General features: G+C 42.3%; 3 protein-coding genes across 5 annotated transcripts; 1 reads left to right on the top strand and 2 right to left on the bottom strand.

Moving 5' to 3' along the window:
• Positions 1–720: 720 nt before the first annotated feature.
• Positions 721–4,156, bottom strand: LOC116610261. The gene is made up of 3 exons (XM_048726132.1): positions 3,523–4,156; positions 2,736–2,788; positions 721–1,925 (listed from the first exon to the last, which is right to left on the bottom strand). The coding sequence occupies exons 1-3, from the start codon at positions 3,689–3,691 to the stop codon at positions 1,215–1,217; spliced, it is 933 nt and encodes a 310-aa protein (XP_048582089.1). The 5' UTR covers positions 3,692–4,156; the 3' UTR covers positions 721–1,214.
• On the top strand, positions 4,004–9,469 carry LOC5512906 (dapdiamide synthesis protein DdaC). 3 transcript variants are annotated; one of them, XM_048726553.1, is made up of 6 exons: positions 4,004–4,049; positions 4,894–4,955; positions 5,226–5,278; positions 6,160–6,703; positions 7,880–8,086; positions 8,609–9,469. In XM_048726553.1, the coding sequence occupies exons 2-6, from the start codon at positions 4,896–4,898 to the stop codon at positions 9,017–9,019; spliced, it is 1,275 nt and encodes a 424-aa protein (XP_048582510.1). In that variant the 5' UTR covers positions 4,004–4,049; positions 4,894–4,895; the 3' UTR covers positions 9,020–9,469. The 3 variants fall into 3 exon arrangements, with proteins under 3 accessions (XP_048582510.1, XP_048582511.1, XP_001633247.2); XM_048726554.1 differs by lacking the exon at positions 7,880–8,086 and having other exon boundaries at positions 4,009–4,049; XM_001633197.3 differs by lacking the exon at positions 4,004–4,049 and having other exon boundaries at positions 4,721–4,955.
• On the bottom strand, positions 9,426–23,360 carry LOC5512934. The gene is made up of 7 exons (XM_001633156.3): positions 23,227–23,360; positions 21,951–22,230; positions 21,668–21,814; positions 20,505–20,569; positions 19,927–20,061; positions 19,454–19,572; positions 9,426–13,821 (listed from the first exon to the last, which is right to left on the bottom strand). The coding sequence occupies exons 1-7, from the start codon at positions 23,331–23,333 to the stop codon at positions 10,058–10,060; spliced, it is 4,617 nt and encodes a 1,538-aa protein (XP_001633206.3). The 5' UTR covers positions 23,334–23,360; the 3' UTR covers positions 9,426–10,057.
• Positions 23,361–23,604: the final 244 nt, after the last annotated feature.

Here is a 23,604-nt window from a genome sequence, read left to right as displayed (position 1 = left end):
AGATGCCTCTTGGGAGCCGGTTTGGTCGAACTCTAACCCATATGACTTCAAAAGACGCGTCCATAAGATCGAAAAAAAAAAACTTGTTGAAAACACTTGTGTAGTCTAGTGTTTATGTTCACTTCCTGCTTGTTCTTTGGCCGTATTAAAGCGCCTTTTTCAAGATTCAGAATTCACGATTTGAAATTTTGAACGAAGTGAAAGGTAGGAAACTAAAAATTTTGCTAGGACTTATTTTCCCCGGCAGGGGAATCGTGTGCAAAATTTTCTCACTAATTTCGACGCTCCCTCCCACGGCTGGGACCTCTTTGGCTCTTGCCAAATCTTTGCAGCCACAGGTGCATGGGCATGATTTTGCGCTCGCGGAGACGAGACAATTTTGACGGTTGCCAAATTCATTGTTGGCAAGCATATTACGAGGACAAAAAGACGAATATTCTGCCGGATTCCTCTGCAATGGAAAATGGTGTGGCGCTGAGGTTCGGGCTGGTTGGACTCCAACTATCTGTAAGGATGTCGCCGTGATTTGAGCGCGATTCAGCGGGAGGAAGTGCCTTTTTGAGGACGGAACGTGAGGTATGTCCAAAATTAGTTTCCTACCTTTCACTTAGTTCAAAATTTCAAATCGTGAATTCTGAATCTTGAAAAAGGCGCTTTAATACGGCCAAAGAACACGAAAAAATAAACATAAACACAACACTAGACTACACACGTGTTTTCAACAAGTTTTTTATTTTTCACTAATCTTGTTTTTCGCCCAATGTTTACCGTAAAATCAATAGGGACAAATAAAGAGCTTGGGCTACCTGTGGATTGGCTGTACAGCATACATACCCCTTTTCTATAGCAGTCTTGTGCAAAATGTTCTTGATTGAGAATATCCACAAGTTTATTGATTCCAATATTTATTCACCATTTGGCAGTTTGGGAAGCAGTGACTCCAATTTATAGAAAGCTGCTTGTTTGATACCAAGTCACAAATGTGACCATGAATAGTCACTAACTTTTTAAAAAACTAAAATTTTGCCATTTTCAATTATATGAAATGCTCATCATTGTTGTTAAATGGAAAATAGCATGTTTAGCTCCTTCCCAACTGAAATTTTATTTACATATATTTTTCTTCTGGGCAAAGTGCCCAATCCTCCTTTGTTTGTATATACAGATTGGCAGATTGTCTTTATTACAATTGTCCATTTGTGAACAACTTCTTATTACAATTGTGGGTATATTACCTTTTTTACTACCTGACCTTTGGGAGCGCCCGCAAAGCATGGTGGATCCTCGAGCATGGCTTTTCGGGGAGGATCACCATTTTTGTGTGTTTGATTGGGGAAGGGTCGTATTTTTTCAACCAAAATCTCTCCAAGAAATCTTTGGAACTCGTCAGTGGTTGGGTCATTACCTTTGATGACATCTTCCATGAGTTCTTCTTCTGATGCGGATAGATACCTCTTAAAGGAGTCAAGATATAAATCATCTTGGACGTCATTATCAAACAGGCAAAAACAAATAAACACCTTTGATAAGAACAAAGGGAAATAGGAAAATGATTCATACCCTTTAACTAGGATGCGACCCACTGCCTCCCATGACAACGAGTCATGACAAATAAAAGGGACCCTTTCTCTTTCTCCTATTGTCATAGAATTGGAAAATTCATTCCAAAACAGAGTGTACACCTCACAGACTACCCCTATACCCTCCCCTGCCTCTCTCTCCCCCCTTTCATTGATTATCTCAAACACTACTCTTCTATTCATAAAACTGGGATCTTTAAACTTGTCTATCAGATCCCATCTTATTTGGGAGCGGCGAACGGCAATGACAGCTGCTTCTGCAGGCCTCACAAGAAATGCTATCTGACACAACTTCCTCTTCTCTTGCTGGATTTGTCTTAGCAGCAGAAGCATTCTCATCAACTCCTAAATGGGCTAGTCGCTGATACCGCAGCTGTGCTACATCGACAAGATCTGAGGCGACAGTGTCACTTGTCACAGCCTTTTGGTACTCAGCGTCCTGAAGACACCTTACACATGACGCTCCAAGAGGAAACGTACAGTGGCATGTTTCAAAACAATTGAGTGCAAGTGAATCTATTCACACAATCGACTAGTTCTATATAATATGTATACTGTACCTTCCATTCTCAAGGAGGAAGTCCTGTTCTGGGACATCTTAAAGAACTTAAAGAACTCTACATCATCATCAGCTTCTTCAGAATGGCTTGCATCATTTTTAAATGAAATCACCCCGCTTAGAGAATCTAAAGTCTTTTAAACATGGGACTGAATGAGAGTTTAACATAGGACACACTATAGTTATCACTACCAAAATCCCATACCCCCGAAATACCAGGATATTTTAGATGTCGCCAGTTCCAGCATTGAAAAGATCTTCCATTGTATGATGGCCAAGAGCCATTTAATTTTTCAGCCTGCCCAAACCAGCCAAAATCGTCCAAAACAAAAAGGTCGTATATTCTCCAAGCATTTCCCCTCAGCCCCCTGGGTAAAGGTATATCTAATCAATATCTAAGCCCTGGAAATTCCAAATGGAAGAGGGTTTGGGCAATCTGAGCCCCAGGAAATTACTAAGGGTGGAAATCCTGGGGCATCAAACCCAACCAAATCCTCCCCCACCCTGTGTGCAAAATGCAATCAGACAAGGAAAGTAAACCCACAGCTTCAATTCATAGCTAATCATACCTAGCCTACATATAAACAATGTACTACCTTGTCTTCTTCAACACCATCCTCGTCTTCTGATGAGGTTTCTTTGTTGGTAGCTGAAATAATGAATAATCATTTACCCACTGTGTTGTGCTCCCTAATGCTAATCACATACAAAATCATACATGATCTACTGATATTGATTTTAAAACATAAGAACCTGCTCAAACAATAACTATTGGGGTGGGGGTTACAAAATGAGGAAAGTTAAAACCCCTGTTTAATTCAGACATTTGTTCCTATTTACATTGTCACTTTCTTGTTTGAAACAAACAATCACACACCAAGTATAATACATGTTTTTGGCAATCACGATGTAGCAAAAAGCTTTGAAAGAAGACTTTATTTGAATGATGTTTAGATTGCTCTTTCATAATCAAAATGCTGTTTGGTGGATACATGAAGAGATCATAATGGGTGACATATTCAAATTTGATTGGGAGGGGCTGACTGAGTAAGTTGTTAATGTTTCTTGATGCATGCCACCTTTTGGAATCTTGCGTTTTTTTTTTTATCATTTTGAATACACTTTGTTATAATGGAGATCAGAGCCACCAAAACGTCAGTATAACTATTTAACCCACACCCTACTCTACACTTTAATTTAACTTCAGGCCCCCAATCTCAGCCCCCCTCCCCCCCACCCTCCCGGATAATCATTGCACAGTCCCTAAAGGGTTATAAGGCCAGTTGTGGGGTTGAATTGTAAGATCAAGGAATGTCCAGACCCTAACTCTTAGTGGAAATGTCTTCTAGCATTAATCTAGCATTATCTTTCAAAGAATATTACATGCATAATCAGCCCGGTTTACAATGTAGAATGTTATTCTGTTGTAAGGCTTTCCCAGACATTCTTTGTAGCGATCAAGAACAAAGTTCTGACAAGTTCCTGGGATGTATTTCACTCCCTGGAAGTCTGGATAAAGCATTATGAATCCGCTCTCCTCATCATCACTCATATATTTCTTGTTGAAAGCTAAATGTTTTGCAATCGCTGCTCTCTTTAAAGGTACATCAGATACATTGCTCTTTACTTCAATTGGCAATGTAGACCACGTTTTACTTTGAGTTCACCATTTCTGTTGTATAACAGACCAACTTTGACCTGTGAAAATGGTGTATGTAAACAAGTTGAAAATTTAGTCTTCTGCTTTCCGTGCATTGCTTTTAAGGTCCAATATAGTTATCTTTTGAGAATATTTAATTACACACTGCCGATATAAATAAATACTTTCCGCACATAACAGGCGTTTTTAAAGATTTTGTATTTATATGAGTCGGCGTAACAACCCCCGAGACCGACCTTAGGACACCTTGGTAAGATATAATGGTTAAATTCCCGGAGCACGTTGGTTTAGTTGTGATAATTTGGTGGATTGGTTTGAATGACTCGTTGAATGACTGAGTGTTGGTTTTTGTCGAGGGTAAAATGTTAAGGGTCGAGGGTAACTTTTTAAATATTTATCGGAGAGACTCAGCGAATAGCTCATCCTACGAAAATTTTGTGCATCTAGGAAAATTATCTGCAGGTACACAGAGTGACCACTTTATTTTGCTTTACTGTTAAAAATAAGAATCTCTGAACCGCTTCAATTTTCCTAGATGCACAAAATTCAGGGGAGTCTTAACGCGCATAAAATATTTTTTTCGGATAAAAACTCGATGAGTTATGGGCATATTTCGAAGTTTACTAAAACTCACTTTAACTCGAAAACTATAAAAGGTACCGAACATCCGAAATTATCTTCGTACTCCTGGGACTCAAGAGCGTAGAATGAGCCATTCGCTGAGTCTCTCCGATAAATATTTAAAAAGTTACCCTCGACCCTCGACATTTTACCCTCGACCCTCGACAAAAACCTACACTCTGAATGACTTAAGACAAAATCGTCGGCTACTTTGTGCTTCAGAAGGAGGGGAGGGGGATTGATGAACTACAATTAAACTAAGTTTGATTACCCAACCGTAAACTAGTTTTATCGCGGATTCTGTAGGTTAGATTAAACAAAACATTTAACCATCCCACCTCCCTATGGCAACGTAACGTTACATGCGCATATTAGCGCAAACTTGCCCCCCAAAACTGAGAATAGGAAGAGTTGTGTTCTTATAGCGTCTGGTTCATGGATTATTTATTGACAGTAAAACCTTTATCCAACAGTAATGATGTACAGAGAACGGATCTTGGTCCCCAGCAGAGGTTTTCTTGGCGACATTTACGAAGTAGGAAAAGGAAACTCTTTAAAGAAATTCTCTTCCGACTTTTCTTTTGTTTTCGTATGGATTAATGGTAGAATAGCGGTCTTTTTATATAAACGCTTCTAGACCGTGAAACACATTGGTGTGTTACACATCGATAAATTGTATTTTGTTTCCTTTTGTTTTGTTTTTTTTATATGGAAATGCACCCTTTGTTTCACGGGTATATGAGAATCATTCTATCACATCATTAACATCCTGTACCAATATTCGTTTTTACACTGACGAATATAGTTTGGCACCCAAAGAATATTCAGAGAAACAACAAGAAGAGCGATGGCTACAAGGTCAGTTATCTATGTATCAGTTAAGTACATCCAACACGCATAAAATAAGGGTTGGTAAGAGGAGGGTTGGGTTCGCAGTATTTACCTATATGTCTTTGTATTTCGGAAAATTTACAGAAGGAAAATCGGTATTTAGATTTGGTGTGCGGGATTGACTTCAAGGCACACGATGTTTCCAGGTACAGGCTCTGAAATAACGGTAGTTTGGTATCTATCTAAATGGACCGGGATTTTATAGACTTGTAATACATCAGGAACATAAATGCCGATTAATTTCACGTTTACGTTTGTTTTGGATAAGTGCGTGGTTATTTCACCGTGTTTTTAATGTTCTACAAGTAGTTTAGAAGGCGGAATTACTATTTGGACGCAATATTCCTGGTACAATTTTCTTTTTATGTTTGTAGAAATTTGGAATTCTTTCTTTCTTAAAAACCCTGGCCTCACCAATGCAGAGGATTTTATCAACTTTTAGGGTTTGTTCGAACATATCAACCGGAACGTCGGATGCTAGCTCAAATCTCGCAGTTATTATTCTAAAATCGATCAATTGGTTGATAAAATTAGACCAGGAAAACGAACACGTTAATGGTTTTTGGGGGGTTTGTTTTCTGTGTTATGTATAAGGGGTTTGACAGTATATACCAACTTTACCAATTTAAGAAAATTTACAAAATGGTAAACAAATAGATTTACAATGCAATCCATCAACTGTGGATGGAGGGGGGGGGGGAGGGCGTTGGCACCCCTGCAATCCCCCCCCCTGGGTATGGGCCTGAATATCCCCTTGTTCCCCTTGAGTTGGTGCGAGTTTTCGTAGTAGGAATGACTGCAAATTTGCTTCTATGAACCTTTTTTTTTAATTAATTCTTGTTTTTCAGAGCCATGTTTAAAGTTTTTGGGAGAGTCCTCTTACGAGCCAACAACAGGTTGTCCCACAGGCTGTTGACAACAAAGACAACCCAAAAAGTAACTTCGAAATTGTTCACTCGTCTCACAAAAGAAAGCTTGCAGCAGAAGGCACAAAACCCGATCGCAAAGCGAATGTACTTACCCGGCTCGCACGGTCAAGGCTTCCCGAAGTACCTTGCGAACGCTCGAGATGATCTACCTTATGCTGTGCAGGCAGAAGCCGCTGACCAGCTTTGCATCATGGAGCTAGGTCAGAAGGCCCGAGCAGAGCTTAACGAATATCTCCCCAAATATGGCGTGGTGCTTTTTCGAGGATTGCCAGTCGATAATAATTCGGCATTCTCCGAATTCTGCGACGGTCTCGGCTACGCTCCGATGAGTTACAAGAGTGGTACGGGAAATCGAAGAAAAGTACAAGGGCTGGATCGTGTGTTCACATCCACTGAGGACCCTAAAGAATTCAATATTGAGCTGCATAACGAGATGGCGTGTTCGACTATATACCCAAGGAAGGTAAGGGGGGGGGGGGGGGGGTAGGGCTTGTTGCGCGCGTTGCCATAGTGATGTATTTATTTGAGGCATTTACGTGATTGTTGTTTTTACCCTCATTGCTCACATAATGTAATCATTATAACTTATCATTATTTTTTCGCTCCATATCGTTGCGCTTTACACCTAAAGCCTTCCAGCAAACTAACAAGTTGTACTTCGTTAATTTCCAAAAATTAATTAGTTAATTCTATAGTACAAGAGCCGTGAGCGATAAACTTTTTGATGTAAGTAAAAGAGAGCCGAGCCGGACGCGTTGAGCTAATAGGGATAAAAAGTTATGATGGTGAAGAATGATGATGATGGTAAATGATGATGACTGTGTTGATGATGTTGAAGGATGATGATGATAATGATAAGAATTTTTACTTCCTGCGTTTAAAGTTCTTAAAACCTTTCACTTATATCAATCTAGCCAAACCAACACATAGATAAACTTTCAAATTCTGAAAAGGGAATTTAATTTAATTGAAATTTGAATTTTCTACAGATCTTTCTAATTTTTTTGGCCGCGCGAGAGGAGATTGAATCGAGTGAATAATTTTAAGTTTTGGCTGGAAAATCTTGAAACAACGTATTTTCCTTAAATACGTTAAAAATCAGAGACGGCAATACCACAAAATATTGGCGAATTGTTTTCTATTGCAATGCTACCCACAATGAAGCGAAGAATAGTTTAAAGTCGAGAATTGTATGCGAAAAAAGAAAATATCGTTTTGTCGTAGGTTTAAAAAACAGCGCGTGCTCGTGAGAATGTCGCCACTCTTGATTGCGAATACAGCGCACGCGCATAATGCAAAAACAATTCAAAGACTAGAAAATATCTGCTTCATTTTGCATATTTCAGCAATAACTTAGAAGACATGAAGACGGGAACTGGTTTAGCGCGCGCATATTTTTTCTCATGTAATTTAGTTGACATCTCGATCTACGTCACAAATGACTGGACCCGGGCCTTTCAGTTCACGGCCTTTTTTTTCGAAGGTCGACCAAAATACCTCAATATTACAGATTTGAGTTATTCGCGCGAACGCGTGTTTTATAGGGTCCATACGAACCACATGCCATTTGGAAGATGAAAATATAAAGAATTGACAAAGTCTATCAACTTTGAAAGGTTATATGGACTTTAATCCCCAGGTGATCTTCTATTGTCACCAAGCGCCTGGGGACGCTTGTGGAGGCCTGACACCTCTAGCAAGGAATTCCGAAGTGTTTTCGAAACTTGACATGCGCATTATTGCCAAGCTCCAGCAGAGACAAATACGTTATCATAGATACTTGACGGACGAGTCCGCTGGCCTGTATGCATCGTGGCAACAGTCCTTTCAAACCGACGATCCGCGGGTGAGTGTGTTTCGCAAAGGAAAGCTATGGCAATAGTTTACAGAACGCGAAGATCGGGTGCTCATAGCGCACACAAAACGCTCAATGGTTTAGTATTGTGCTGTGTCCGCTAAACACGTAACTACAATGAGGATGTCCAACGGTATGAAGTTCGCATGGCTGCGCTTTAAAATTGACAAAAATCGAGAATTTCTTCAATAATTCTCATAGATTAAGGTTCAATCACTAACTGTGCACAAAACCCGATTACTCAATAGAATAAAATAAAATAAAAACAGCGCAAAAGCCAAGTAACACCTAGTGCTTATTTGCACTTACAAGTTAAGAAATTTATCAATCAAATTAATGAATCACCGCTCGCAAAGGTTGACGGGAAGGTAATGGCAAGCCATCATGCATTGCGTACCATGTTAGCGTACATCCTGCCCACCCAAAGGGGGAAGGTATCACTTTAAAAGAAAACAAAAATGATTACAAAACGTTCTATAGCCGAAGTAATTTGCATAATTTTCTTCATTTCAGGAAGTAGACAAATTCCTTGACGCCGCTGGCTTCCACTATGAATGGAACCAATCAGACAACAGCTTGACTTACTGGTACATCCTACCCCCAATCATACCACATCCGGTCAGCGGTGAGCCCAAGTGGTTTACCCAGCCACATGTCCACCACAACACTTACTACAAAGAGTCGCCGATGTTTGAAGGGTCTACCCTCCCAAACAACAAGTACCCAACTCATGCAACTTACGGCGACGGGGAGGAGTTTGAACCGGAGGTCATTCAGCACATCCGGGCTATTGGTTGGCAATGTGCTGTGGGTTTTCCGTGGCAGAATGGTGACGTCATGGTAATTGACAACTTTCTTGCGATGCACAGTCGTCTTAGCTTCACGGGGGAAAGGAAGATTTATGCATTCCTAACAGCAGACTAAGGCGGCTGGGTTCAAACGTATCATTCATACATTTTAACGTTTCAACCTAGCCTAGGTATTAGCTGAGAACATTTTTATCTATGAATATCGACGAGACATACAGTTTTTTTGGAAAAAAGTCCGTTCCTTAAATAACTATAAATATATGTTTCTAATATTAAATGCCCTAAGTGCGTCGCCAGCATTAACTCTGTTAAACGCGAAAATGAACGATGCGCTGGGCTATTTTGGTAGAATAAAAAAGGCAACGCACACTTCGCTAATAATAAACATCTAATTCAATCAAACGTCGATTAAGAAAATAAAAATACGACAGATTATTTTAGTGGATGTAGAGACGTTGCACGAGAAATTGGCGAGCGTCACAAGTGACTGGAATCGTCAGTACCAAGGATCACAGCAGGCATTTTTCACGACAAAATCAGTTTTAATAAACAATTTATTCAAAAATCATTTGTCCGTTTATTTCCTACTTTCTCATTGGTGTTTCTTTTTTATGTCAATTTCTAAATCGTATAAGACTATTTTCAATTATCGTTTAACCGGCGAAGCGTGTATGACGCTTCTTTTAAAGCCCTTAAAACATCATATTCTTTTTGTGATGCCTTTCTCTGTACATCCTATAAAATTTTGATTGCTTTTGGGCCAAAATCAATGATCGCAACCATGATACTTTGCGGGCTAAGAGTCGTGATACTTTGGCGGCTTAGAACCATCCTATGGTGCGGGTCAAGACCCATGATACTTGGCGAGCTAAGAAACATGAAACTTTGCATGATAGAACCGTGGTGCTTTGTGGGCTTCGAAACATGATACTTTACGGGTTCAGAAACATAAGACTTGATACACGGTTCGCCGATTCAAAACAAATCAAGTACGTTATCCCTTTTCAAAGAAACATTTCGATAACAAAAAAAAGTGTCAGTTTGATATCACTTTAGTAGCATCAATTTAGTGGCAAAAACAATTTTAGACGGCAACCTACTTATTGTGTACATCGTGGATCAGTGGTGCTTCATTATAAAACTGCACATTATTTCAATACCCTTGCGAATATCTGTGAGTAATAACACCTTTAGCAGAATGCTGGCCGTTAGCATTTTCTATATCTTCGCTAAAGCATTTCTGATACCATTCCGGCGATTTAGTGAAGATAGGCAAAGTACTTGATAGAAGATTCGATGCAAAGTACGTGAAAGTCGAGCGCGTTGCTCTATAAGTCTCACGCAAAAGAGGGTGAGGTTTACGCCTTTCAGCGGCCGGCGAATGAAAATTAAATAACGCCTCTAGACGAGGCAGTCTTCTTTCTTGGTAAGAGGGAGCCACGGGGTAGTACAACGTATTGTTCTCTTCCTGGTAAACAATGTGATTGGATACGGGATAGTCCGGCGCCTTCTGACTTGTCTGATCAGCAGCATGATTGACGTTGCTGTGAAGACCTGGATGCTTTTGGATTGGATATCCCAACTCTTTCTGTCGAACCTGGACAACGGCATGATTGACGTTACCGAGGAGATCCGGATGATTTTGGATTGGATATCCAGGCGCCTTTTGACCTGTGAGGTCAGCGGCGTGATCGACGTTACCGGGGAGATCCGGAAGCTTTAGGATTGGATATCCAGGCGCCTTTGGACCTGTCAGGTCAGCGGCTTGATTGCCATTACCGGGGAGATCCGGATGGTTCTGGATTGAATATCCAGGCGCCTTTGGACCTGTCAGGTCAGCGGCATGATTGGCGTTACCGGGGAGATCCGGATGATTCTGGATTGAATATCCAGGCGCCTTTGGACCTGTCAGGTCAGCGGCTTGATTGCCGTTAACGGGGAGATCCGGATGATTCTGGATTGAATATCCAGGCGCCTTTGGACCTGTCAGGTCAGCGGCATGATTGGCGTTACCGGGGAGAACCGCTTGGTTTTGGATTGAATACCCAGGCGCCTTCTGACCTGTCTGGTCAGCAGCATGATTAAAGTTACCGCGGAGACCTAGAGGCTTAGAAATGAGATAGTCCAGCGTCTTTTTTAACGTCTGGTCAGCGGCGTAATTGACGTTACCAGGGAGACTTAAAGGTTTTGGGACAATGGGTTTGTAAGCGTGATGACCGTATAACCTATTGTTTTCACTGCTTCTGTAGCTCTCCGTTCTCTTTCCAACTTTAGGCAGAGTGTCAAACTGTTGTTGTCTGGACTCTCGAAGAAAGATCTCACGTTCGTAGTCCTTGTGATTTACACAGTTCTCTAGTCGTACCTTGCTCGTGTATGTGACGTCGTCACCTGTGTGCCGTCGTTTCTGTCCAGGATTCGCCGTGGAAGATCTACTGCTGGCACTATGCAAGAATTGTCGCTCCGTGTCTTGAGTAGTTTTAACCTCCGCCCTCTGTAAGCTGTAAACGTTGACAATGATGGGGTCCTTAAAGATAACGTCCTCCGCCACGCTTGTAACCAGTGGTGTTTTCTCCGTTCTTTCCGCTGAAGTATTAATTTTCTCAGGATATTGTGATTCAAGAGCACGGTTTTCGGCAGTTGGATTCTTTCGAGCTATTGCACTACTCGAATAATTTATTTCTGCTGTTTGACTTTCAAGCTTTCTTTGAAGAGTTAGTAAAGTTTTGTTACGTTCCTCAAGGACCTTAGAACGTGACGGACCTTTACCTATTTCCCTTTCTCTTTTATTGCCGAGACAACTGATGTCGCCGAAAATATCGGGGAGATCCTTTTCAATTATCTTGGGTTCCTTTGATATCTCGCACAAGTACTTATCTTTTTGGAGGCTATCTTCGAATGGAATAGGCTCCCCTGCAACTAAGAACTCCACGTACGCTTGTGGAATACCCTCCTTTTTCTGTTTCTCCGGGCCAGGGCCGACTGTGTCTGACGCATAGGATCCATTATTAGAAGCATTTTCCTTTTCACTTTCAGAAACAGTACTTCTGTAACTTTCACTGAAGTCTACTAATGTCGTGCTGGTAGTTTGACAGCTTAAGCTGGAGACAGTGTGAACTTCTTTCCTGTTAAACTCTGGGAGACATACTCCAGGATCCCAATACTGCGAATGGGTCACACCACTACTAGTGTAGGGCTGCGACCACCCAGAGCCTGCAGAAGAAGTCGCAACAGACCTTGCGTGAGTTGGCTTTGAGGTGGGATCATCTGTTGATGGCCCGGGAGCATACATGTCATTGGTTAAGAGATGGTACAAATTGTCCATTGATGAAACCGATGAGCGTATTAATGGCTCTTGTTCCGGGGCGTTTAAAACGTTGGGGAATTTTGCAAAAAGATCTTTCGCAATTGTTGTATGGTCAAACGGGAAATTCAATGAACAATGATCGCGATTTTCATTAGCGTAAGGCGGTAGACTGAGGTTAGAGAGCTGAAGTGCAGACGGCGACAGTTGAGCTTGCTTTCGTTGCAATGCCACCGAATCGTAGACAAATGTGCTTTTCCCGTTTTTCTGCAATTTGTACTTTATGTCTTCTAGGCGAATTACGGGAATGCAAGGCGACAGGCCTAAACTTCGGAGTTTTTCGACACACGAAAACCTTTTATGATTCATCAAAGATTTTTTAGACTTTTCAACGGCTCTGTTGTCAGAATTATTCCCCAAAACTTCTCCGTCTTTGGCACCGTTCTTGAAAGTATTTCCTAGAACAGCACTGGTTTCTGACACATCACTCCATTCCGCTACTAGGCTAGTATATTGTTTTCCAAACCGTCCATGGGTTCCGCTTCCTCTTGGGTTTGTTGCCTGTGAGTTATCCGGACACCCAACGGCTAATGTAGTGTACTTCTGGGCATTGAGGTCAATGAATTCGAGGTCTGCTCCGTGTGATCTCTCTTTTACTGGCTTGTAGCATCGCGAACTTGATTCACACCTTGTTGCCTTTTCTTTGCCCTTGTCCATACTAACATACCTACTACCTACTCCTTGCTTTGTTTGGTATGCCTGGGGCATCGGAGAGCTAATGCCAACATTAAATTCTGGGAGTATTCTGTCGGTAGTTGCAAACTTTGTAGAGGAGACGACATTATGGTAAGGATGAAATTTAATATCTTTATTTGTTGATAGCTTTGAAGGTAGCGGGATCCTAGAAGGTGGAGGAAGCTTTGGAGGAGGTAGCGGTAGCCTCGAATGAGGCGGAGGTAGCCTCAAAGGTGGTAGAGGTAGCCTTGGAAGAGGTAGCGGCAGCCCCGAAGGAGGTAGAGGCAACTCCCAAGGAGGAACATAATTAGCTGGGTTATCATTCCTTGTATCCTCCGGTCTCGACTCACCAGATGGACTTGCGGTACAAGTACTAAATGCGATATCTTGTTGACCATTTGCAAACGTCTTTGTCGGAATCTTTATTGACGCTTCATCATGCACTTCTTGCGTTCTTTTAGGATTATTCTGATAACTTTTATTAGTGATAGAGCTACCTTGATCATAGCCGGTATTTCCATGAGCATTTGGTGACAATAAGCGAGTTGGGTGATCATTAGCGGTTTGCTGTAGCTTTCCCGAGAAGTTCAATTCGCGAGCCAAACCGTCCTTTGGAAGCAACCTTCTCGGAAGCTTTAATTTGTCTTCAGCACTTACAGCCTGTATCGTTTCGGAAACGCCCAACTCAGGAGACAATCTTTTGTCATTAGTTGAGCTTACATTGACGCTAGCATTTTCTGTAAAGGACGATACTCCAAGAGCACTTGACAGAGTCTGGGTGACGTTAGGCTCCTGTGGCGAGGGCGGGAGTTCCGTGACCACGATAGAGCCAGGGTTGATATGGAAGATCTGAAGCTCCTCTCCCACTTCGTCCTCGAAATCTACAAAAAAGAAAAAATGGTGTCTCATATATCCACAAGCTCCTTAAATAATAATTTTATTTTTGGCATTCTTAAAGTGCCATCCTGACGATTAGCTGATAATGAGATCGGAATGGTGTGGGTTCGGTTGGTGTTTGATAAATGTTGATGTAAATGTCCAACGGGCTTTCTCTCCTAGATCCGCTCATGATCTCATTCATTAAACCAGGCGTTCTTGCCTAGAACAGAAAATCATCGATTGCGAGGAGCTATCAGGGAAGGGAGCATTGAAAAACCAATGCTTTATTACAGAAGTAAAGGGAATGAAGTTTTGTTGAAAATACTGTTAAACAAAAAACACTAAAAAACATTTGCTTTATCCTAATCGTTAAAACAACAGAGTTAGGAATTTCCGAATGCAAAGCGGGATGTTCCCGAGTGCTGGACACTCTGAAAACATGACACGCATAACTTGTAGGGAAGTGCTTTATTGGTCAAAATAATAAAAGTAAATTTATATGCTACAGCGGACCGCTGTCGAGAATAGGAATTTATCAACTACACTCGTTCGGTCGCCTGCCTGTAAGCATATTTCTGATAAACAATACAATAAAAAAGGTTAAATGTTGGGAGAAATTGCATTTCAGAATGCAATTCCTTTATTTCACTAGTCAATAATGAAATCTAAAGTTGTTAAATTCTATTTAACAATAAAATTAATAATAGGTTTAGCGTAAAACACGTAAAGATAAGTTTCTACTTTTACGTGAAATAATTTCGAAATTCTAAGTGCTCGTTAATTCACTAATCAATAATGAAATCTTGAAACTTGATTTCAGACCAGTGTTCCTCCAAGCATACTTCTCGTGTAGGGTTTTGTAGGGTAGTGTTGTATTCTGCGATCTACGCGAATACTTCTCTTATTATGTGTAGCAATGAGCAATTTTCGTTCATTCCTCACTTATTTTTCCGCGCTGTTTCCTCTCAATCTGAAGACAGGTTGCATTTCTTCTCTGCACTAGAACAGCCTTTCTCTGCTGCATTGAAACGTTATGACAAAACCACTTGGATGTAATCTTTTGGGGCACAGGCCCATTAATGGTACTTGTCGTGGTATGGAAACTAGAGGGGAAATTATTCGATAGAAAAACGCTCGCTTTGCTGTTCTTTTTGGCCTGATGGTGTAAGCGAACTGGTCGTTAGGAGATTTCTTGATTTACCTTCGAGGAAAGATAGATAAAGATAGATAGATAATGTGTTTATTAACCCTATTGCAGCGAAAGCTGAATTACAGGGCAGCCAGTATATATATAATACATCCTTACATTTACATAACTTGTTGATAACGATAAGTACAGAAATTGTTGAGCCTATTCGTACGGCCGCAGATGGGGACAACAGACGCCGTACCGGACCGTAAACCATACCCATGGTGCGTTGCTACAGGAATAGGAATTAAGCGTTTAAGGGGGCCTCCGCGTTTTGCCTTTGCCACGAGAGCGATGCATGCCGTTTCTCTACGCTGGCATAGTGTTTCCAATTTAGCGTGTGATAATGCCTCATGGTAAGAGAGGTTTGGAAACACTATGCGCAGCACTTTTTTCTGGACCGATTCCACTAACTCTACCAAGTACTCTGGCAATGCCGACCAGACAGGCGAGGCATATTCAAGCACAGGTCTCATTGTGCTACAGTATACTTGAATAAGGTCGTTTGATGATAGACCGCTTTTCTTGAGCGCACGGATTGCATACAAACGCTTGGTGGCCTTCTTCACGATAGCATCACAGTGAGTATTCCACGAGAGGTCACTGGTGATGTGGACACCAAGCAACTTATAGCAATCCACGCGCTCAATAACACAACCATTTATGAGCATAGGAGCAAGCTCAGTAGAATTATAAGTAAGGAAGCACATGGCCATTTCTTTGCATTTCTTGGCATTAAGACGCATATTGCGTGCAAGGGCATAGCTATTTATGTCATTCGCAACAAACGGAAGGTAGCTAGGAGAATTTCTTGGAACAACTTCAAAAACTGTAGCGTCATCTACATACTTGATGCAATACTGCCATTCGCGCGCTAACCTATTCACCAATATTGCAAATAGTAACGGAGCTAGCCTGGTGCCCTGTGGGATTCCTCCCTTAGGTGATATTACATGGGAGCGTGAATCCCTTATCTTAACATACTGACTCCTGTTGGATACAAATGACGACACCCATCGAATGATACATTCATGGACACCTAGGTGACTCATTTCTGCTATTAGAACGTTATGGTCCACTAAATCAAAGCCTTTACTGAAGTCAGAAAAAAACAGTCTGACCCAGCAATCCCCTTTGTCGAGAGCCTCGAAAATTATGTGCATCACATAGACCAGCGCTTCAGTAGTAGACTTCCCAGCAACTGCAAACTGTAACCAGTCCAGTTGATGTAGCACTTGATGGAATAGTGGCTGAAGCGTAAACCCTTCCAGTACCTTGGCGAGTTGTGATGTCAAGGCGATCGGCCGTAGGTCATCTTCGACTACTTTAGGGCGGGGACACTTGGGGATGGGCGAGATCTCAGACTGCTTTAGTGGAGCAGGGACGTATCCTTGAATGAGCGACGCATTGTATAGATCGCAAACCACAGGAGCGAGTTCGATTGCAAAGGTGTTCCAGATCCTAGCTGGGATTGGATCAGGACCAGATGACTTGTTGGTTTTCACCTGGCGGAGGGCCTGGTACGCACGCCTATTATCGATCAACAGATCATCAGGGACCTGGTAGAATGACCCAGGTGCTTGAGGCGGGAGTGGTTCAAAGTGCGCAGTTAAACTACCGAGAAAATTGTTAAATCTAGTAGCTAGGTCAGAGGTTGTTGGGATGTCGTCACACAACATCTGTTGAGACCAGTCACGTGAAGTCCCGCTGTCCCCAGATAGACCCTTGACTTCTTTCCACCACCTTTTCACATTGGTATTCTTGAGTTTGGCGACTTTGGTCTTATAGTAAGAGGCTTTGCTTTTTTTGCACTCTTCCTGAACAGAGTTTCTGTACATTTTGAATTGCGGTGAGTCATTTCCAAATTGATGTAATGCCTTTTGGCGTTTGGAAACAAGGTACTTGAGCTTATTGGATACCCACGGTTTATCACTACTGCAAATCGATATCTTCCTGAGAGGGAGATACTTATCGACAGCCATATACATAACATCCGAAAATGCCTGGAATTTTTCAGAGACCAGCTGTTTGTCAAATACTTCGGTCCAGCGCTGCTGCGTTATCCAACAGCCAAAGTCCCGGATCTTACTGGGCCGGAGGTCACGTTTCCAAATAGTTATCTTAGCCCTAGGTTTGAGAGACCTCAGAATAGGCGCTATAAGCAACGTGTAGTGGTCGGATCTTCCAATCTTTGGCAGCTGGCACACAGGAGCGAAGGAGTTGGGCATGTTGGTAAGGCACCAGTCGAGGATGCCGGTATCACGGGTCAGTACTTTGACGATCTGAGAGAGACCCGTAGCACGCTTTGTAGCGACTTCACTGAACCGAGTACTTGTGGGATTGAAATCACCGCAGATAAGAACAAGTCCCTCTGGATGATTACGTAGGAAGCTCTCAGTATTAGACTGCAGATGTTCTAGGAGCATACAGTTCTCAACCTCACCACAACTAGTGGAGTGGTATACAGATCCAAGTAATATCCTGGAGATTTTGCGAGGGAGCCTGCGTGGTCTAGCATCAATCCATATCGATTCGATGTCCTGTGATTCGTAGTCAGACAGTCTTGTGCACGAGATGTTAGAGTCGACGTAAACGCATACACCACCACCAGACGTGTGTGTTCTATCGCGCCTGAAGCACGAAAACCCGGGGAGGTTAACTGCAGCATCCGGGATGTCAGGGTGCAGCCAAGACTCAGTGATGCAGACGATTTGGGGTCTATTGAGATTAACAACAGTTTGAAGCTCATCGATCTTGTGTTGAATTGATCTGATATTACTGTAGACCAAACTAGGAATTGTAGCTTTAAGAGTTCCAGCAGCGACATCATCGACTGATGGGGTACCTGTGGTCTCAGGCACAGGGAGACCATCCGAACGGTTGACTCGGGACTTACGAGAGGATCTAAAAGGTTTTCTAATGCCTAGATCCTTCAAACGAAGCCACAGTTCTTTATCAATACGTTGCTTGGGTTGTGTTTTCCTAATTGACTTCAGCGTAGCGCTGTCATAAACCCTTCTCGAGCTCAGAGAACGTATCGGATTTCCAAGATGGCGGACATGAGCACTCGGATTCGGGGACCCATGATCTTGACTGAAACAAGGCCAGATGAAGATAAAACAGGGCCACCAACACACCAGGAGTAAGGACTGCCATTTAGCTGATGTAATAGGCCACATGCCGGCCGCAAGATAGGCTTGAAATTGAACGTTGGACAAAAACAGACAGACAAATTCTAACGTGGGGCAACCTGTGGAGGTGCCGCTGGGAAGCAGCAAGAGACACAGAACGTGCTTCGTAAACAAAGTAGTTACTGGATCTGATTTGAGGTCCACAGAAACGCTTGTAGGCGATTTTTTTCTTTGGTGAGACCTGAGTTTCAAAGCCAAAGGTTTTGGCAGAGCTGTTTCCCATCTTAAAAGCCTAGCTCTCACTGCGACTGATGTTGCGCAAGTATTCCAGTATTCGATGTATCGGGACCGTGCGTCATAGCGAAACCTTTTGGATGCCTTCTTGATATAAATAGTCATTTAAAAACGCTCTTGTGTGCCATAAAATATCACACTTGGACATTACAATCGAATATAGATTACTTTCTTACATGCTTCCACAAGTAAGTGAAAAAGGCTTATTCGAGAAATTCGACAAGAAACAAAAAATAGTGTGAGGACGGCAGATCCAAGAAGCAGATGAATTCAGTTTTAATTGCAACTTATTCAAGTAAATTATTCGCACAATCAATCAAATTTGACCCAAAATATCCAGAAAGCGTCGATGTCAATTTTTTTACATCCAACAAGAAACTATAAAAGAAACAATCATGTCAGTTTGTTAGAATTACAAATTACGAAAGTCATAATCAACCAAAAGACAACAATGCTTTGCGGTCTGTTTTTCTCACTCTGTTGACAGCTCTTGATTTTGTTAGAAACGAAACCAGAGTATATGCCCGTCGCATGGTAAACTTTGTCTCGGTGGCCACGGTAGCGCGCGTCGCATGGTAAATTTTGTCTTGGTGGCCACGGTAGCGCGCGTCGCATGGTAAACTTTGTCTCGGTGGCCACGGTAGCGCGCGTCGCATGGTAAATTTTGTCTTGGTGGCCACGGTAGCGCGCGTCGCATGGTAAACTTTGTCTTGGTGGCCACGGTAGCGCGCGTCGCATGGTAAATTTTGTCTTGGTGGCCACGGTAGCGCGCGTCGCATGGTGAACTTTGTCTTGTTGGCCACGTTAGCGCGCGTCGCATGGTAAAATTTGTCTTGGTGGCTACGGTAACGTGCGTCGCATGGTAAACTTTGTCTTGGTGGCTACGGTAGCGCGCGTCGCATGGTAAACTTTGTCTTGGTTACCACGGTAGCGCGCGTCGCATGGTAAAAATTTGTCTTGGTGGTCACGGTAGCGCGCGTCGCATGGTAAAACTTTGTCTTAGTGGCCTTTGCCATGTACCTTGCTTCGCTTGCACACTGTAAACGAGCGGCTTTGTTTCATATGTCGCTTGTGAATCAGTACTCATGTCATCCATGTCCTTTGAAATGGTGTCCCCTACTATGGCATCCAAACCTCGTCTAAAAACCATAAAAAGAAAAATCATAAATCAAGGGAATAAAAGGGAGATTTTAACTCCTTTTTGTATGATGAACAACGACCTAGTGTGTTGATCTAGTGTGAAACACACTATCTTTATCAGTCTGTTTGCGCAGTATGAACCATACTTTATCTATGTGTTTGCGAACTATGAACCAAGCTCCATCTCTGTATTTGCTGTTTGCGCATTGTAAATGAAACTTTGTCTTTGTTTTTGCGAAGAACCAGCCTTTATCTGTATATTTTCATAGTTATGAACCATACTTCATCTGTTTGTTTGCACAGTATGAACCAAGCTTTATCTGTCTGTGTGTGTGGTGCGGACCAGACTTTACCTGTCTTCTTGCACCTTGTAGGCAAGAGGCTCCGTCTCTTCAGTTACCTTGGGAACATCCAGCCTTGGCGTGCCACTCTTGACATTCACGTCATTTAAACTGGTGTCAACTGATATGGCATCCATGAAAGCACGTCTAAAAATCATTCAGAGGAAGAGTAAGGGAGAATAATAAGTAAGGTCAATTAAGTTATACGAGCTATACCAGTTGCCATGGAGGGGAAGAGACCGGGAGACTGCAGCATCATCCACCCCTCCCCTCTATTCTTTCTCATTTTTTAGTATACTACTATGGTGATCTTTGCCTTTCTTGCATTATTTTACGAGATAAAAACATTGCGATCTCGCATCGAACGGATGGAACGGACGATTTGAAGCTGTACGTTTACGCAACATTAAAATTGCAAAGATTAAATAAGTTTGATCCTTCGCATGTAATCTATTTGTTTCGATCTACTCATTACATTTGGATAAATAAGACGCAAAGTTGTTTTGTTACACACTCATATAATTTTTTATCAAATTCTTGTACAAGTGTGCCGTACTAACGATTACTCGAAATCACGTGACGGTACTCACTTTTTCAACTTCGGTTCTCTAAACGCCCTTGCGAATGGATTATTCTGAATCTTGAGTTGAGTTATCTGGTGAGAGCCAATTCATCAACCATGAGAACCATGCCTTACAAACCATGAGAACGCCGTGGGAACCACACTTTACACACTATGAGAACGCCGTGAGAACCATGCCTTACACACCATGACAACGCTGTGAGAACCACACTTTGCACACTATTTGAACGCCATGAAACCATGCTTTACACACTGAGACCGCCTTGAAACCATGCTTTACACACTATTTGAACGCCGTGAAAACCATGCTTTGCACACTGAGACCGCCGTGAAACCATGCTTTACACACTATGAGAACGCCGTGAGAACCATGCTTTGCACACTATAAGACTGCCTTGAGAACCATGCTTTACACACTATAAGACTGCCTTGAGAACCATGCTTTACACACTATGAAGACTGCCTTGAGAACCATGCTTTACACGTCGTATGAACCACACTTTACACACCACCAACAAAGGGAACGCCGTGAGAACCACACTTTACACACTATGAGAACGCCGTGAGAACCACACTTTACACACTATGAGAACGCCGCGAGAACCACATTTACACACTATGAGACCGCCGTGAGAACCACACTTTACACACTATGAGACCAGACCGCCGTAAGAACCACATTTACACACTAAGACCGCCGTGAGAACCACACTTTACACACTATGAGACCGCCGTGAGAACCACACTTTACACACTATGAGACCGCCGTGAGAACCGCACTTTACACACTATGAGACCGCCGTGAGAACCACATAAACACACTATGAGACCGACGTGAGAACCATGCTTTACACACGATGATGGCACCGTGAGAACCCTACTTTACACGCCATAAGAACGCCATGACATGCTTTACACATTAAGAGAACGTTGTAAGAACCTCTACCTAGACGCTCTGCCGGTTTTCTTGTCGTGTACACCCAGCCTGGCCTGTCTGTGTATATCAGGCGCGTACACAGGGGGGTGCGCAGGGTGCGCCGCGCACCCCCCTTGGCGGCCAAAAAGTTGGTCATTTCTTATTAAAGAATCTTCAAATACTATGCTTTTTACACATGACTGCGCACCCCAATCCTGGGAACGCGCCTGTATATCGTGTAAACCCGACATTACCTGCTTGTTCATGTAAGCGGTCACGGCAATGAACTCTGTTTCTTGGAAGGTGAACACAAGAGCTCGGGTCCAGTCTTTATTGGCAAAGTCTTGCTCGGCCATAACGTGAATACGGGGGGCGTATCTATGCATCGATTCGAGAAGTATCTAGACAGTTAACGAAAAACTAATCAGTAAAAATAATAACTAATAAAACTAATACAACTAAAAAAAAGAAATGTTGGATTGCATCTTATTATTGTGGCCTAATAACCCTGCAATAAGTGAGCTTTACCCTTGTTACCTGATCTTCCATGTCCTCCTTGAGAGCATTCGTCAATTTGAGTTTATTAAACAAAATCCCAGCTTCCAATGAATGACTGGTCAGCGGACAACCCTGGTGACATAATGCGCCCACGCTCATGACATCCGGGTACTCGTGGGGACTGACGGGAAGCCATTGCTGACTTTGGTCCACAAACTTGTACTTTTTGAGGTCGATTCGAGCCATATCCACCATCACAACGTATTTGAATTCTGACGAAAGCCCCTCTATAGCGATAGACAGGTACGGGAACATTCGTCTAACGGAGTGAAAAGAGAAGAATCATTATACAACCCATAAGCGTCGGCCAGGCAGACGTTTCCTTGAACTAAATTTGATGCACTTGTTATTTCACTTCACCTTTTCTGGGATAGGGTATTAAGTTTTTTTTTTTACATCCCTTCTTTCCAACATCGCGCCTACTAATGTCGGTTAGTTCGGATGGAGCACAGGCAAGTACAACGCTGCTATATTTTTGGCATAAAAAGTGGGGAAACGGGCGTTGAAAGAAAATTCAGCTATCTACGTTAAAATAGCCTTTTTCCTTCCGACTTATCTGGATGTCACTCAGCCATTCTGCAGCGTCCACAATAGGTTTTTCTGGATGCGGTATATAGCGTTTTTGATATCGGGATACGGGAATTCGAGGAAAACACAGTTGGATTGGGAATAGAAATGTCGCACGGGTGACTTTTCTATCGGGATAACGGGATTTAGGGGACTATTCTGGACCTTCATTCTCCTGCTAAGAAAATGCGTGAGCATTCAGAATAAGGGGGACCTCCTATTTTTTGTAGATCGGATAGCAACTATTTTCGCGCCCTTTGCGGGATTTTTTGTTTGGTAAGGGTAGCGTATCACGCTAAGGGGTTCTGTCATGCTATAAGCTTTTAAATCTTATTTTTGTTTATTAGACTGAATTATCTAAGAAAATGTCTTTCATTTGAATGCTGAAAACCGGAAGTAAACAAAGACATAACGGAAGTAAAGATAGATAGAAACTGTCAGGGTTTTGACAGTTCCCTGTAGAAATTTAAAAAGAATATTCAAAGCACGGAGAAATGCGTAAACAAGTGCGAATTAAGATATGTGCTGTCAAGCAAAAGAGCGGCGTTTCAGAGTAGAGCTGAAGTGTCAAAGTGGCTGAGTGTTTGTGGATCGTATTACAACTATTTTCACACCTTCAAGCTACAACGGAGTATGTAAGAACATACGTATTTCCAGATAAATCTAAGGTTACTTTACATTAGCTTACCTTCCAGACTTGGTAAGAATCATCTCTGTACCGATTCTGTTGAATTGTTCCCATAATTCGCTGTTTTTTAGCTTAACTCTCACACAACCTTTAGCGGCGAGCTCCATTGCATTGAATTCCACGTTGTTCCTCTTTACTCTTCAAGATTGACTGTGAACCTTCTTTTAATTCCTTCAGTACTAATCCTTAGTCATACCCAGCTAAAGAAATAGCCGCTCTAAGCTTCCAGCTTTTTCTCAGGCATAAAGGCAAGCTATCAAGCATGTTTTCAAACACTAAAGCAGTCCACCATTTTTAAGCAAAGCTTGAGCTTGTCAAATTGGTGTCTGGAAGTGTTGATATGTATTGTTGGATTCCCAATTCGCGTTTCTGATTGGC

The sequence above is a fragment of the Nematostella vectensis genome, chromosome 4 (genome assembly GCF_932526225.1).
Source record: "Nematostella vectensis chromosome 4, jaNemVect1.1, whole genome shotgun sequence".
Taxonomy (NCBI): domain Eukaryota; kingdom Metazoa; phylum Cnidaria; class Anthozoa; order Actiniaria; family Edwardsiidae; genus Nematostella; species Nematostella vectensis.
The sequence above is the reverse complement of the archived record's forward strand: the minus strand, read 5'-3'. Positions and strand labels throughout refer to the sequence as shown.